Genomic DNA, 17,249 nt, shown 5'->3' with positions numbered 1-17,249 from the left:
AGTGGCAGCTAAAAACTGCAGTTGCTTTTGCCTTGAGGTTATGGAAGAGAACTCAGGTGGAAAGCCCCAGCTGTTGTGGAGGCTGTGCTGGTGGGTCATGTTCTAGACAAGCACAGAGGCTCAGCATAACTGTGTTAGTGTCTGTATTGTAGGGCTCTGCTAGGCAGAGCTGGAGGTCTAAGTTTCAGGTAGGGCTTGGGAGTCTAGACAGCACTGCAGGAGGAAGCTAAGAGGTGTGCCAGAAGCTAGCTGCACTTCCTTTATGTTTCACTGGCTTGAGTCTGAGACTTTTCTACAAGTTCTGAATAGTACATATACCTGCCTTGAAAGACAGGTTAGACAGACGTTAAATTAACAATGCAAAGTCTGAATTTTTGCAGCCTTTTTGTGTATCAAAATAGGCTAAAAACTTCCACTGAAGTTGTGGGTAGAAAAACAAAACATCATTTCTCTAGAGATGAGTGACCAGCTAGAAATACGCTCTCCTTTTTTGACTGGTTCACTGTTTCAAGGCTGTAACTATCATGCAACTTAATTTGCCTGTCTTGCTGCAGAACAGCCCTGATCTAAGATACATAAGTAGCAAGAGCTGTTGCACAAAGTAAACTTCTAAGCTTTGCTGTAATCAACTTGATTTTTACTTTCCTCTTAAAATTAAAATCTGACAATTTTTTTTCTTGTAATAAATTGTTTGAACAAAGGGGAACCAGAAGTGAATTAAACTAAGTAACTTAAGGCAAGACATAAACAGTTGTTACTAGAGACCTTTTCAGGTTTTTTTAACATGGGATGCAGCTATTCTTGCAGGGACTATAATATGCTGCTCCCTGCTGGCTGTCCTTGAAAACAGAAACTTGCTGTGAAGTTAAAGTCTGTAAGACTTCTGGAGTTCAGTGGAAATCTTCAGTATAAGAAAAGATGAATTGAATTTTAAATCTGATAGTGGACATGACAGCTTTACAGCTGGAATATGTAATCTAATGCCCATCTTACTTGCAAATAAGAGAAATTACAGACCACAAACAAATGAGTACAGTATTTAAAAGCATTACTGTCTCATACCTTAAAATTGGAATGCTTTACTGTGTCGCATACTGGTTTTTTAATGAAATAAGGGATAGCAGAAACTTTTTTTTTTTTAGCAGTTTGCCCTCCAACAGGCAGTTTGCATAGTACTGGAACCATACTGCTGCGGTACCACTAGCTAGTTTATTAGCAATAGTTTGTTAGCTGGCTGTTACATTGGTGTTTTTTGGAAGTAGGTTCTCGGGTAGTGCTTCCTTGACAGGCGATGTGGCCTTAAGCAGAAATTGAGGATACTGGTACTTAAATGCAGAGCTGGTTTTCCCTTTTTTCTTTGCATGAAAAGTCTGTGATACAAAGAACATGTAATTACCTGGTAAAAGTGAGGGCTTATACACAAGGTTGTTGCTTATGGCTGTAATGTACTCTTAATTTACTAATCCTGCTTGGATATTTCTTGAGGACAGAATATTTTGTAAGAACCGTGACTATTTTGGGATCCATGCCCCTTGGCTGTCTGTTCCTCATGCATTTGATGCTACTGGGACTGAAGTTTCTGACTTAATCTGGTCTGGTCACTGAGACTGTTGAATACAGTGCTACTGGGGACCTTGTTACAAAACTGGCTACTGAAACTGGTCAGAGGAGCCTGGGAAGGACTGGGTATACTGGCACCTAGAATGGCATTTGCATAGGTAGCAGCAGATTTAAAAATACAAGATAACCCATGGGCTCATCTTAATTTGCAAAAGTCATAACCTGAAAGAGCATGAATTTAGAAAATGTAGTTTATAGTAGCTGCTAGAAATATATTCTGTTATAATCAGTTTTAGATATGCTGTTTTAAGTAAAAGCCAATTCCACACTTCTGCCAGAGTTGGAACAAGCTCTTAAATTTATTTCTCCTAAAGCTTTTACTAATAACAAGATAACTGAAAATAACAAAATCAAAAGTAATTTTTCTGGTCTGTGACACGCTAGGATGAAGATTAAATGTGCGTTATTATAGTTGAATAATGTTTCTTAGTAGTAGATCTTGAACATTGTTTGAAACCTATGGAAAGAAAATAATGTTATGTTTTTTTGTAAAAGCATCATTAAAAGGAATCTATTTCATTGCCTCATTTTCGCTTACATTATATGTAAGTGTCCTACTAGTACTGTACTTAGTAAGAGGCTTTTTGCATTCTTGGTTTCCTGTAGAAAATAAAGGCATTTTTCTTGCTTAGTTTAGATTGCAGAAAAGTACATTAAGTCATTAGGCCTCTAAGTTAAACTGGCACTGTTGAGTAATCCTTTTGTTCTCAAGAATAAGTAGTACAAACAGCTGTATGTCTTTCCATTAACTTGCTAAATAAAATATTAACACATTTTTCTTGTGCCTGCTATACTAATATTACACTGAACTAAAAAGCATGTTTCTCCTTAGCTCAGGGCCATAGCACTGTGGATCTAGTATGGTGGTTGAGGCCACCAATGATTAATTAGGTATGTTTCCATCTGGGTACCTAGAGTTTTACTGGGAATTTGGTTAAAAACACTCGGTTGTCTCGGTCAGAATAGGTTGAAGAAATACTAAGTGTACCATAGGGTGTTGCTATTGAGGCATTAACTGTAAGCATACACTGTGCTCATCATGAGTGTGGCAAAATGAGTTGCAGCTTGACATTGTCTAAGCAACCTATAGAGGGACCTCAGCAGACAGTAAGATTTTCAAGGCTTGGAAGACTTAACAGGACTCAGTCTTAGTGATGCCTGTAGTCCCCTGAGTATAGGGGTAAGGTGATGCTTAAGCATGGGTCAACAGCCATGAACCTGAAATGCTCAGAACAGAAGGCAGTACTATTTCAAAGTCAGATGTTAAATAAAACAGGAGCTATAGCAGTAAAGGTACTGTCTATAGCTCTTCATAAAGCTGTCGGTGTAAGTGGCGTGCAGAGTGTGCAGTGCTCCTGCCCTTGGGGTCAGTTAAGGAGAGACTTGCTGAGAAGTAGTTATGCAGCTAGACCTGCTTCTGTCTAGAGACTTAAGGCACTGAGCAGCTAGCATAAAAGCTGTTTGTCTTGATGTGTGTGTCATTTTGCCTGCCAGTCATTCTTAAAGCTTCCCAGACAAGCATCCATAGCATGCTCTTAGTGGTAGGCATTTCTGGGATATGTTGAACTTAGCTTACAAATGAATGAATACATACAGTGTTACTGGAAGTGTCAGACTCTGATAGAAGGTAGCTGTGAATGCCAGATGTATACAGTCTGGTCCACGCCTTCTAGATTGCCATAAATTCCTGCAAACTAACTTAAAGTATCTCTGAAGAAGCTTGGTCCTGCTCTATTGCTAGTGACAATGCTTGTGAAATTACGTTTAGGAACCTTGGCTTTTAAGTATTAAAGGGTGAATATAGATAAATACCTGCTCAGGTAGAATAAGTAGATGTTTTCTATTGCTTCAGACATTCCTTTTCCATATCTGGAGAGAGAACAAGCAACAATTTCACACACTTACGACAGTGCAAAAACTTGTCTCAAACTTCATTAATACTGAGTGCAGAAGTATAAAAAGCTAAATGGCAAATGCATGTGGATATGTCTTTCAAGAATGAAATTTGGACAGCTTTTACGAGTTGCCCTTGTTCAGATAGGTAGACACTTCAACCTCTGCCAGAGCAAAGCTACTTTAAAAGGCGTATGCATCTGTGGAGTAAATATTTTTTTTTTAGAAGATTTAAGCCTTCACTTCTAAATTATTCTGTTTTAAACTTGCATTGACTAAGACTGATTTTCCTATGTGCTCAGTGCCTGTCTTGGCTCTGGTTTAGCACTTCTGAAAAGCAGGCTCAGCATTGACTTTAAGCGGTCTTAAGAGCAACCCTCTATAAGGCAGTTTTGATCTCTACTACCTGTTAGTAGCTTGTCAAGTGTGTCCACAACAAATTTTGCATCCTCCATATTGAAGCACATTGGGGGCTTGAATTTAAGCACATTTCTTCCTGGCCCATCTGTACTCAGTAGAATATATTCTTCCTTAAGCCTGGAAAGAGCAATAACAAAGAATTATGTTTACCTTTGCATGTAGCTCAGAAAAACTTAAAACATCAGCATGCAGGCTGTCCCGACAATGCCCTTCTGCACTAACTGGTTTCTTTTTCTGCCAGTCTGGCTATATTTCAAAAACTATCGAGTGGCAAGGTCTGTAATTGTGCGCTTGCCTCCTACATAGAGGACTGACCTACATGATTGTCTCTAGTACCTTGTTACTAGATACTCTGCTTCTGCTGTGGCTGGGGTCCTTTCTGCTTCATCCTTGATTAAGTCCACTCCAATGAATAAGCCAGAACCCCTTTAAAAGAAATAAAAAGTAGTCAGTGTCAGAGGGACTGCAGGTGAACTAAAAAAATCTGAGGAAGCTTTTTGTGACATCACACCTTTACCACATGAGAACTACCTGATGTATGGCTAGTGATAGAAGAGGTATTGCTGTCTTGTAATACAGTAGAGACTTTTTGCTGCTCAGAAGGGCGGTGCAGGACATGATGTTAAGCATATTTTCCATCCAGCTCATTAATTCTGTTTTTTGTGCACTTGAAGTAAGAGTTCAGACAGGAAAGTGAATTCCTTTAGCAACTAATAAATCAGTAAAGCAGCAGTACTGGCCTGGAGTGGCCCAAGTATATCAGTGGTAAGCTCAAGTTGTTTTCATCTAAAGTACAGCAGCCTGTTGATTTTTGCTAAAACCACAGATTTAATTAATTTCTTAAAACCACATTGGTTGGATTGAGTAGTTTGACTGACTGGACCAAAAAAAAAGCAGCTAAAATATACATAAGGCACTGATACCTGACATCACCAATGATGGGATGCTTGGTTTTCTGTTCCTTGAGTAGATTCATCAAGAAGTTGCCTACTTCTGTGGCATGTGCTTGAAGGTGTTCCTTCTGAATCACATCTAACACAGCTAATCCAATTGCACATGAAACAGGATTTCCTCCAAACTGAGCTCAGGGAAGAAACATGCGTAGCCATGGAAGGGGAAGAAGGATGAAATGATGTCACTCGGTGTAGCCTCAGTGATAGAATGAGCATACTGCCATCTTTCAGATGGAGCCAGTAAATAGAAAGTTACATATTGGAAAACTACAAATAATATATAAACAGTAACTGAGCGATAAAGATCAATAGAAACACTGCATGATTATCAAATTTAAGACTTGGACTCCTGTAGAGGAGAGTTGGGCAACTTTGTACTTACTGTATTAAAATACTCTACTCCTGTGGCTCCAAATGCTTCTGCAATTTCTTTTGTTGTTGCTACACAGGCAATAGGGTGCCCATTTCCTATCGGTTTCCCCATAGTGACAATATCAGGTATAAAATCGTCTCCCTGAAGCTGGAATGCCCAAAAGTGCTTGCCAACCCTGCCAAAGCCAACTTGAATTTCATCAGCAATAAATACACCTCCTGCCTTGTGCACGTGCCTGTAACATAAAAGATCGTTACTGTCTTTTTAAGAGGAAACAGAACAGAAATACTTACTGCTTAAAAACATGCAGAAAGCATTACTTCGCAAACTTCCAGGAGACAAACTTGCACAGGCCTGTATTCTAGAGATGTGTTTAAAATGCAGGTCTTTGCCATACAAACTTTACATTCTAACTTGAAGGCATAGGCTGCTACATGCCACAGCAGGCAGAGGAATTCTCTATCATGTATAATTGGCAAGTATGTTAAATTTAAGAAGTTAAAAATGAATGACCACTTACTCTGCAACCTTCTGAAAATAGCCTGCTGGTGGAATGATTTGACCACCCACACTTGGCAGAGATTCAACAAAAAATGCAGCAATCTGAAATAAAGGTAGCATGTAATGTTTGAATGCGGTACAGAAAGCTGTGGAAATTGTGTTAACAATTGACAAGAAGCTCTTTGTCAGTGGATGGTTCTTGTATTATTATGCCACGTTTTCTTTTTGACAAGTCCATACTACTTAGCTCAGTAATCCTGAATGGCATTGATAATCAGCCATAGTCATTTCTAAGGCAAGAAAAATGGTCAAGGAAGTCACTTTTTACCTTTCTGCCTCTCTCATGTGCTTGCTGGATAATATTTTTCACTTCATTAGCATAGGCTGTTACTGAATCTTCGTGGTCTTCTCTATAAAGTCCTCTGTATGTGTCTGGAATAGGAGCCTGTGCAAAGGAACAGTATTCTGTATTCAGTATATCATAAATAAGACTTCATTAAATTGACAAGTAGTTGATAGTTATATGCTGAAGTACATACCACGTGGACCCATTCCTTTTGTCCTTCTAGATTTCTGAATTTATATGGGCTTATGTCAATCAAGGATGTCAGATGTCCATGGTAAGCACTTAAAAAACAATCAGTGAGAAAAGCTCTGCAATTTCTATCAATAAGCTTAGTACTATTTGGATTTTTTTTTTTTGTATCTGAATATAAGGGATGCAGAGGGACAGTACTTGTCACTGGTTTGCCTGGACCAGTGTCTAGAACTCAGCAGTGTAAGTCATGAGCCGTATTACAAGATCTCAGAACAACTGGAGGGGACGTGTCTGCCCTGCTTCCGAGCATCCTCCAGCAATGGAGTTTTCTGTCTTTGGGCGTCCTGTTCTCATTTTGACCACCTTCATGGTAAAAGTTTTTCCCCTGTGTCTCATTGGAATTCCTCTGGTTTCAACTTAGGTCTGTTGTCTCTTTTCCTGTCACCATACATACTCAGGCCTGACTCAGTCTTTTCTGCTCCTTTCCATTAAACAGCTGCCATCAGATCTGCCTCTTGCCATCTGTTACAGCTGAACAAATCTAATTTTCTTAACTCTCAAGCCTGTGGCTCTGTACCCGTCATGGTAGGCCACTGCTGGCCTCTTTGTAGTATGGCAGTGTCTGTTACGTACTGAGAGCCCAGCGGGACACAGTTCTCTGGGCTGGTCTCACAAATACAGAAATGGGAAAAATGACCTCCCTCGGTTTCCTGGTTAGTCTTTCTACTACAACAGGTTTTAAAAAATGCTCTGACCAGGGACCAAAACCTAGCCTTGTACCCCACAGTAGATAAAATTGCTGATATACTTACTGGTCTAAAACTATAACATCCTCATGTTTTGTGTACTGTCGTGCCAGTCTTAGGGCAAGATCATTAGCTTCAGATCTACAATTGAAAAATTCAGTAAGCGTTTCATGGTGGATGTCTGAGTTTTGAAATTCTACCTTCCCTTGCAATGCTGTTTGCGTCTGCAAAGAACAGACAACTTGATGCATGTTACTTACAGATCCCTTAGTAATCAGGACTCATTAGGTAGGACCGTTCACCAGAGCGGAATCCATTTTAAACTTGAGTACAGAAACTGCTTTGGAAACAGTTTTTTCTTTTTTTAGCTGCAGTTTGCTTGGCAGTATGCGCCCCCTCCCCAAATGCACATTGTTACATTTGGTTTTGATAACAGCACTAATTCATAGTTTAGAAGACAAGTCAGGCCAGAAACTTAACACAGTAAATATTTACATTAATGTTTTGTAGTCCAAGGCCTTATAAATAGAATAAAACCCCTTCTTAAATGAGACACTAGGTTAGTGTCCTTGTAGAGAGCTTGCTAAATGTGAACTTTGGAGTCAGTGAAGTTCTAAAAAAGACCACAGTTCCTTCAAAAACAACCCCCCTACACCATGTTTTTTGTTAATATCTAGTCGTCCACGCCAGATCATGCAGTTGGCTGTTGATAGATATACCTAGTGAACACACAGTATCAATTCTAATATACCCCCTGACTTACCCAGAATTCAAAAAGTAAAAGATGCATAACTTCTCAGGTAGTGTTTTTGAAAGTCTCTCTGCATAATCGACCAAGTTGTCATGAAGATAACGAGAATTTGTATTTAACAATTGATTTTGTTCATGGGCTGCTTTTACTATATCAGGGTGACAATGTCCAACTGCAAGAGAGCATGGAGAGTAGTTTGAGAGTTCTTCCATATACCCATGATGTTAATTCGCATACTAACTTCCCACTTAACATTTCTTGAATATTATTAGATATTATCACTGATGATTGTATTCATCAGTGGGGCATTAATGACATTGTCAGCAGAACACAACTAAGTACACTTTCTCTAAAAACATTGGGTTCTGCCTTCCCTACACCCCAAAAAACCACAAAACCAAACCTTGAAGTTGCCTACCTACTGTACTTTTAAAGTTCGTAGTTAATACTGGAAAGTGATATGCTAAACCAAGTAGCGTGTAATGTGATGTTTGGATTTAGACATTTATATTATTTAGGGGTTTGGGAATGACCTGGTAAGCTTTACCATCAAAGAATTAATAGGGCTGTCTAGGGTGTTAGTGACAGCACTGACCCACTAGAGAGATTTCAGATCAGCAGCTACTTCATAATACCCAGCTAAGGCACCACAGTGAACAACAGTCCTGCAACTGTAGGCTTAGCAGTAACTTATAAACCCAACACGTGTCAAGTCATTTGTTAGTTTCACAGTTAAGATGCTTTACTTGAGCTTTCAGGGGAAGGGAAAAAAAAAAAAATCTGTAAATTTTAGAGGGGTGTGTTTCTAGGAAGACAGATCAAGGAGCAAGCCTGGAAGGCAAGTTCACATGTACAGAAATTCAAATGTGAACTGTAATTTCCCAAACTGCAGGCTCAAGAAAGGTTTCTTCACTTTTCCAACTAAACAACCCCTCCCGCAACACAACAGTGGTAAAATGTACTGATTGTGCCTTGTTCTGCTTAGAAGAACGTATTGTCAAACAACATGACTTTTAACTTACCATGAGCGACATTGTTTATGCAGTCAAGGTATTGTCTTCCATTCTCATCGTACATGTACTGGCCTTTCGCCTTTACGATCTTCACTGGATCATTAGAAAAAAACAGCTTGCAAGAAGAGCTATGGCAAACATCAGAAAGGAAAATAAGTCTTAGTAAATTCTTAAAGTCGTGTAGTTTTTTTCTGCTGGTAATATTTTCAGTTCAGATTGATTAATCAAGAGAAGGACATTTCCCCAGTTTGCCGGCACGTGGTGTCATCCTTGTCCTGGCCCCTAAAACAAAGCTTGGGATGGGGAAGAGAACAGCCCTTCTGCAGCAAGTCAAATTTTGTTAGATTTGCGGGGGGGGAAAAAAACATACTCCAGAACTGAAAATTCACTGGGAACCTAGCCACAGCACACAGACAGGACTTCCCTCCGTAGTTTCATCTAATCTTAAGTGTGGTTCCTTACTGTCTGTGCTCTCTGCCCTTCACGTTCTTGAACCCTCTTTGGCATCTTGTACCTTGTGATCATTTTTATTGTGTTCTTGTATATTGAGCAACAATAATGTGCTCAGGTCCTGATGTCCCAGATAGTATGTTGTGGGTGATTCTTATGTCTGTATAAAGTTTTATGAATCTTAGCTGAAACCCTGAGTGATTTTGTAAGGCTGGGTCTAGTTAACTGAGTTTGTTTTGGTTCACTTTTAATGTAAATTGCTGAACATAATTGAAACGCGTCTGCCTAAGTAGGAGTTGTGGAGATTTGACCAAGGCTAAAGCCAAACTTTCATGCTTCATTTAGTAAAAGATTGCTTATACAAAAATAAAGTAATTTGACTACAAATACAAAATCATTGTCAAGTAAACAACAAAAGACAATGATAAAATAAGAAACTGCTTTGCTATCCCTCCCCTACAGGAATCCTGTATTTTCTGAGTGAGCTGGCAGCAGAACGGTAGGACAGGCAGGCGTTTTGTCAGCCTCTGCGAGTTTGCTGCGGCAGGGCAGGCGCCTACAGAGAGGGGAGGCACAGAGCCGGCTCTTGGTTTGTGTCAGTGGCAAAAGTCCAATTCAAGCATTTACCTGTGGCCCGGCTGCTGGATTCATAAAATGTACAAAGATGAGAGAGTAGCCTTGTTGTTGAGTGTATATTTATATATAAAAAAGTATGTATATATATACACACACTTCTATAGATACGTGTGTGTGTATATAAGGTATATATTCTTATATATATCTATATATCTATACAGTTCTGCTGCTGTTAGCTGTCTGCAGAGCCAAGAGTGTTTTAGCTCAGCGGGAGCAACCCAAGTAGCGGGCAGTTTGGAACCGAGTCCCGTACTTAACCAGGCAGCCCGTGGCCGGTTCCGTCGCACGTTTGGCGACACAGGAGCGCTCCGACAGCCCGGCCCTGCCTGTGGAGCCCGTTCCGGCTGTTCAGAGTTGAACGGCCGTGCGGGGTTGGGCCGTGTTCCGCACCCCGCTCCCTAAGAAACGCCGATGGCTGAGCGCGGCCCAGCCCCGCGCCCCCCGCCGTGCCGCTGCCCGCTGCCGGGATGCGGCCGCTGCCGACGTGCCGCGGGCCGCGTAAGGCAGGGCCGGCGGCGGGACCCCGCCCGGGCCGGGCCACCCCCCGGTGGGGCCGGCGGTCTGCGCCTGGCAGCCACGTCGGCCGGCGGTGCCCGTCCCGTCCCGTCCCGCCCCGCCGCGCTTACCCGATGAGCTGCCGGCGCAGGGCCAGGGTCTCCTGGCGGGGCCGCCGCGCCGGCCTCATGGCCGCTCCGCCGCCGCGCAGGGGCCGCCTGGGGGGGGCCGGGCCCGCCCCCGGCACCGCGGCGCCCCCTGCGGGCCGCGCCCTGCCGCTGCGCCGCCCGGCGGCCCCAGCGCCGCCCTGTGGCGGGTGGCCGCGCTACCGGTGCTGGGAGCCCCGCGGGGGGAGGGCGCTGTGCCGTGACTGCGGGGACACCGGCAGCGCGTCTCAGCTCCAGCAGCGCTGTGGCTGCGCGCCTCCCTTAGCATAGAGCCCAGCCCCCGACCTCCCAGCTGCTCCCAGTAAGCAAGCCCTCCGGCTGTGGGGACACTTACAGCGTTGGGAGCGGTGACTTCACCTCCAAGGTCCCGTAGCACAGGGGGGGAATGCTGCAACCGCTGGGCTCCTGGGAGGCTGCTGGCAGCTCCCAGGGGAACTACTCCGTGTTACCCCCCATCCCGCTTTGTTAGCAGGTGCCTCACAGGTAATAACATGCTTGTGAGAGCTCCTTAGGATTATTATTATAGCTATATCCTAACTCCCTCTCTTTTGAAATACTTACGCATCTAGGAGGTTTCTTTTACAGTTGAGGGGGTAGCCTCGGTGTCCCAACTGTATCAGTTGTTCAATGCATATTTCACTATTTAAGCAAAAGTAAACCCAAAGCATTTATTTATGTCATTGTGCTCCTTGTCTTTGGTCGGTGACAGATAGGTAGACCTGGCTGGCTACTTAAGAGCCAACTCTAGGATAGGCAGTAGTTAGGATGAAAAGAGGAAATGCTATCATCGTTATTACAATGGCCATTCCTCCGGTCCTGTTGGATTGGAATTAGTCAAAGAAAAACAAAGAAAGGGTGTTCGGGGAGGGGTTGAGCCCACTGCCAGTGTTGGATCCCGTAATTGAGTTCATAAACTTACCACGTTCCATTCTAAAAGATGCCAGATTTTTTTCCTTCCAAGTATAAGAACCAGTGTTCACATTCATTTGTTTTAAACTGACAGCATCTGTTAAGACGACTCTAGAAAATAGAGCAGACCCTTTTAAAACTACACACTTGGCAGACTTTGTTGCTGACTAGCTATAGCCACCAATAATTATCTCTAGTTGCAGTTATTTGATAAACACAACAGCAATTTAAATTTTGCATAATATGGAGAATCTAAAACCAAACTGCTAGGCAATTACCATGAACTTAGGAGGTCAGACTTGGTTGTTGCATAAAAGTCAGGTTTTAAGTCACAAAAGACAGTAGAGAAAAAGTTATGAATGGCTGTTAATCTTTATTTGAACTCTTGTCTGATTAAGCTATTTAGCGGCTATTTATAATAACAACCTGAACATTTACAATTTGGGAAGTTTATTCTTGGTTAAAAATGCAGAGTTCATTATACATATTCACACAATTGTAAAAGCAATCTGTACAGAGAGACCATTTTTAAAAATCTAGTCTTTGCTTTTGTTACAGAAAGCACAAGAAAAAACTATTTTCGGAGGTCTCAAGCTAATGTACTGTCCATTACAGCTTAAAACTAGAAATACATGATGCAGTACTAATTAATACCATTTTAACATGTTAAAACAATGGTTAAGAAATACTGTTATTAATGCCTTCATTTTTAAAGTAGTTGTTCCCCAAAGAAACGAGTAAATAGAGTACTTTTTGTGGCACATACATGATTAAAAATCACAAAGAGTTTGCAAATATAGAGATGTTAAGTACATTTTCTGTATTTTTAATAGCCGTATATATTTCTTTTCAAAGGTGATACATTTTATAGAGTTTTAGTCAGCTTTGTATAAAATACCATGTAAATACATTCAAAACAAAACTAATTTTTGTAAGGTGTCCAAACTGCACATACATGCGAATAGCCCTTTCTCCTCTGAACAGCCTTACTGGAGTGGTGCAACCACTCACATAAATAAGGGACACTTGCATAACATGGTAGAGGATTAAGCCCTATCAGCATATTAAATTTCAAAACAAATATGGACAGATAAAAGCACACATTGCATGTATTTTTCTAAACTGTATACAAGTGATATTTTCTTTTGGATTTTAAATACCAGCAGGTGTAGCTTCTCAAATTAAGTTGTTTCAGAAATGCTAGCATACATACCAGTTTTAAAACATACCTATGTTCAAAGTAATTTAATGCAACAGAGCAGGTTTTGGTTTTGACTGGTATTTTGTGCTGAACCTTCATCATATTGAATATTTTGTATCATTCTTTAAGATGCCAGAAAAAAGAACCCCAAATAGTAGCCCCAAAAGTTGCTACATTATGAAATTGTCTATAAAACTGTATTCCATCTATAAAAGTAAACGGCAAACACAACAGGACTCCAACTCTCATTCTAGCTGATGGCAGTTTACTACCTCTTCTGCTGAATTTGGAAATTCATTGGGTAACGTGGGTGCTTTTAGCTTTGGAAAACCAGGTCCTAAGGTTTTTTTATGTAACTGCAGAAATGCAAGTTCGATATGCACTCACCTAAATTCACATAAAATGGACCTTCTAAAGTGAAGCATACACCACAGTGTTTAACAGCACATAAAAAAGCAGCAAGCGGCCTTAGCGTCCTTGACAGATACTTGGGACACCTTCATTTTATGTTCCTGTTTGTTAGTATCTACATTATATAAGAAACCACACAGAGACAGACTCACAAGGGAGCTGCCTGTTCCAGAAAGCGGGCAACTGAGAGGCAACTTCTACCAGTACTTAGTGAACAGGCATTGATTGTATTCCGAAAATGCAGGAAAACCACAAATGTTAATAATATATTTATTACTCTGTTGTCAATAATGCCACTTCTCATGCATTGAAAACTCATGTTTCCCAGCTTTCTTATGGTTTTCCCTCAGGCTCTCTACAGTAGTAGAGAGTCACACAATCTATTAAGTCCTCCTTGCACTCATTTCTAAGTGACAGGCTTTCAGCACTACTTTAGCTGCCGATCACGCAACAGTTAAGACATCCCTTTTGTTGTGCCATCTAACGGTACGCAAGCATATGGAAAAGAGTTCACAAGGGGACATAAAAATACCAGAAATAATTTTTAGCTTAGAAATGTAAGCGATAATCAAGGACCAGACAGTTTAAGAACTAGATTTTTGTACTCACTGGTTTGCTTCAGTCTGCAGTAGATTCCCCGCAGCGGAGCCGTGAAGTATTTCAAACCGTACTAATTACAGTCGGGTTCCCTGCAGTGCCAGGGACACAATTAAAAGGCAGGTGACTCCAGTAAATGACAGTGAGACTGGACTAACTCAAGTGACCGGATGATTTCTTTTCTCCCCCACCCCCTGCCTCCCTTTTTTAACGACATTATTGCAAAAAGGTCCAAGAAATATTTTTACATAAATTCCGTCTTGTAAGGTTGCCAGGGTCAGTATAGGCCACAGTGATCGCCTCGGCAAGCTGAAGTGTCTTAGGCCTTTTGAAATCTATCCAAACACTTCACCTCTCACTTTGAAAGTCTTTCTGGTTAAAACCTGGAAGGCTGGCTGTGCCACTAAGCACGTCATCATACAGTGAGCAGGTAAAACTTAGGAGCTTCACATGAATTAAAAGAGTACCGAGGTTTCACTCCCCCTTTGGGCACCTAGCTATGCTGGTGCGAGTTGGAACCAAACTCCCTCATCTGACTGCAGTGGTGGTCCAGGATAAGTGGTTTGGGGACATGAATCTTTAACATTTTTATCATTTCTTATTAGTAATGTTTTTGCATATCTTAAATATAAATACATTTCCATAAAGAAAGTAATTCAAAGCTTCCGTGCTTTAAAATCTAAAAATGAAAACTTGACAAGTAACCTGCCGCAGATAGATTTTACTTGTATAATGCTTTAAATTGTCTGAGCAACAATGGGACCCAAACCCCCAGAATTGAGAATCTAATGGTATTTCCTTTCCCAAGAAAGAAATACCAGACTTGGAAAAAAAGATTGAGGTTTCTATCTGTGCACGCTTGCTTTGCAAATACCTGTTCAACCCATGTAGTTACACAAAAGGGGTGCCCATCCCTGTGTGTGCCATCCATTAAGGGACAGCGTCGGGGCATAACATTTGATAAAATTTGTCCTGGTGTAAAATGTTTCTCTCGATTAAACAAACGTCTCCTCTAGATGGCAGCCCTAAATCAGTAGTCAGTGGCCAGGAACCTGCGCTCCAGTACTCCTGTATCACGCGTACTAAATTTACAGGCTAACAAGGCACAGATACATCGACCAAGGATGGCTATTTTCCATTATGATAAAGCTGGAAATTTCTGGCATCTTAATATTTTCATTACAAGTGGGGGAGGTCTTTCATTCTGGCCCAAGAGCCCACTGTACTTGGCTGATTGCAAAACCACGTGCTACGTCTAAAGATTCATACATTTCGTTCTGAGCTGCGGGCTGGCCGCAGACCGAAACCTTTGCTGGTGTAATCTAGTTCAGCGCTCCTACAGCCAGCCCAGTTGTGTCCAGTTCCAGCAGCTGAAACAGGACACGGAGCATGCGTGGGGGGGGGGGGGGGGGGGCGGGAAGAGAAGGCAGCAGCCAACCTAGAACACGAGCTTTCTGGCATGAAACTGGGTCATCACAGATGCTCTTCCTGGGTAGTGGGTCACTGACAATCATAAAACCACGGGTAATGACCTCTGTCATTCTCCATGGATTACTTTTCATCATTGCATAGGATGTCTTGAACTGCTGAAACCTCACACGAGTTTTGCTGGTTTGCTTAAGGCTTTCAAATGCTGGATTTATGAAATTACAGAAGGCATAAGCTCACCTAAATATTTCAGCTATTGGTTTCCTAAAAACAAAACATCAGAAGGTCTCTTATTGTTAGAAGAAACATTCTTATTTTTAAATACACAGGAGGAAATCCATATGGAAATAAATTCATCACCATTATATATACAGCAAGTGTTAGAAGCAGTGTATACAAGAAAGGCAGCTCCCCACATTAAAACAAAGCAAGTAGCAATGTCTTGATATTTTTTTTTTTTTTTTTTAAAAGAAAATAAAATCCTAGCACATTGAGGCTAGGAAACAGTTTCAGTTTGGAGTCAGACTGGGTTTTCTCTGCCACCTGTTTCACAACACAGAGAAATATTCCTGAACTCAGTAGCCAAACCCACAATTCAGCTGCAAAACTCTTAATTAATCTCACCTCCTCCCGTCAGCGCAGGCCAAATCATCGGGTTCGCACTCCGGCAACGGGCCTCCTAAGCTGCCAGCGTGCTTGCGAGCACTGGAGTTACAGACATGGGGGGTATTTGGCCACCTTCCCCTTCCCCCAAAACCCATTCCCCCCCGAAGCTTTAGGGAGCTGCACCCAACAGTAAGCTTGGGGAGCGCATCACCGCGCCTGGAGCGCCCAGGGCCAGGACTGGCACAGCTGCCGCCACAGAGACCAGCAGCTCCAGCATTAGCCACCTAGCACGTGAGGGTAGCCCTGCCTGCAGAGCTGTGTGGCTGAAAAACTGCTTTAAGGGTTTCAAGTGAGTTGTTGTGCCCTTGGGGGACTCTTGTTTGGGAACCTGGCTTCCAAATTTCATTAGGCTGCATTACGTTATGGGGAGGATGGCGGTAGTAACTGGGAGTTGCAGTCACTGGCTACAGTTTAAAAGGGAGCAAGCCTCAGAGCTGCCGTCCTCTGCTCCTGGGCAGCAGGTAGACGTGGTTATATTAATGTCTATATATATAGGTTATATATAATGGAAACCACCCTGCTTTCACGGTCCGTTACATTAGACTAAGGAATTCTGTTTTGTAAACTAGAAAACAGATAAAATATAAATTTGGCTGGGTTTCAGATTCCGCCAATATTAATAACCTCTGTTACCCAAAACGTTGATTGATGCTTCCACGAAGCTAACATACTAAATACTTCAGTGACCGCGAAAAATCAGTTGCTCAGTCTTAGACTGACTTAGACTTCATAAGCATTATCAGCCTCCCTGTCAGTCATCTTTATTGCTCCTGACATCTAGGGGGACCATTCAGCTGCATTTCTGAATTCCTGTAAAACAATCCCACATTCCTTCCAACCAGGGCGGGGGGAGGAAGAGAGAAGTTTCCTGGGGAAAAAATGCTGTATGCTTTGTGAGAGGCTGAGATAATTACTGAGTTTGAGCAAGACTGCCAGTACTACCTAAAAGTAAAATTTATCTTCATGAGCTGTTCGCAAACTCAAAAGTATTCCAAAAGACCCACATAAACATTTTCATATGGAAGGAAAAAATAATCAACTGATCTGGCATGAATTTGCTGAGCAAAGCACATCTTTTTTTAACTCTTCCCAATAAGATCACGACTGCTTTGAAACAATTTGTCATTTAACAACCTACTCGTCTAAATCTGTGTGTGTGGAAAGCACATGGAAGTCTGAACAGATTTCCTCTTAGGCGCCGCGCGATCGATACAGAAATCAACAGTTCCTCTAATGCAGTCTGTCACTCTGCACGATGCGATCGATGAGGAACACCAAGTCAGGATCTAGAGGCCAAACACACCCATCTCAGCTGGGGACCGGGAAGGACTTGGAGTGCCCATCACAGCCGCAGCCTTCCCCAGGCATCCACACCTCGCTCCGTTCCCGGGAGCTCCGCTTCCCACAGGTCTCGGCTGCTGGTGCTGGAAGGGGTTGGTAGAGTAGCCGTAGCGCCAGCAGATCCTCCGAGATCTCCTGGT

At 42.0% G+C, this 17,249-nt stretch overlaps 2 protein-coding genes across 7 annotated transcripts in view; one reads left to right on the top strand and one right to left on the bottom strand.

Annotated features, from left to right (window-relative positions):
- HNRNPAB (heterogeneous nuclear ribonucleoprotein A/B) overlaps positions 1-17,249 on the top strand; it is a 30,054-nt gene that overhangs the window by 7,632 nt on the left and 5,173 nt on the right. For 2 of the 6 annotated variants that reach the window (XM_055718137.1, XM_055718141.1), the window contains one exon: positions 1,491-2,397. The exons of the other annotated variants lie outside the window; for them this stretch is intronic. The gene's annotated coding sequence lies outside the window, so the exon portion shown is untranslated. Of the gene's footprint in view, positions 1-1,490; positions 2,398-17,249 lie in introns of those variants that run through there. 6 annotated transcript variants of the gene reach the window in all.
- Positions 1,896-17,016, bottom strand: PHYKPL (5-phosphohydroxy-L-lysine phospho-lyase). The gene is made up of 13 exons (XM_055718130.1): positions 10,521-17,016; positions 8,818-8,936; positions 7,808-7,967; positions 7,111-7,185; positions 6,300-6,387; positions 6,089-6,205; positions 5,780-5,862; positions 5,269-5,494; positions 4,857-5,011; positions 4,270-4,359; positions 3,920-4,050; positions 3,433-3,489; positions 1,896-2,077 (listed from the first exon to the last, which is right to left on the bottom strand). The coding sequence occupies exons 1-12, from the start codon at positions 10,577-10,579 to the stop codon at positions 3,461-3,463; spliced, it is 1,332 nt and encodes a 443-aa protein (XP_055574105.1). The 5' UTR covers positions 10,580-17,016; the 3' UTR covers positions 1,896-2,077; positions 3,433-3,460.

Source organism: Falco cherrug, chromosome 8, assembly GCF_023634085.1.
Source record: "Falco cherrug isolate bFalChe1 chromosome 8, bFalChe1.pri, whole genome shotgun sequence".
Taxonomy (NCBI): domain Eukaryota; kingdom Metazoa; phylum Chordata; class Aves; order Falconiformes; family Falconidae; genus Falco; species Falco cherrug.
This window is presented reverse-complemented; position numbering and strand designations above follow the sequence as displayed.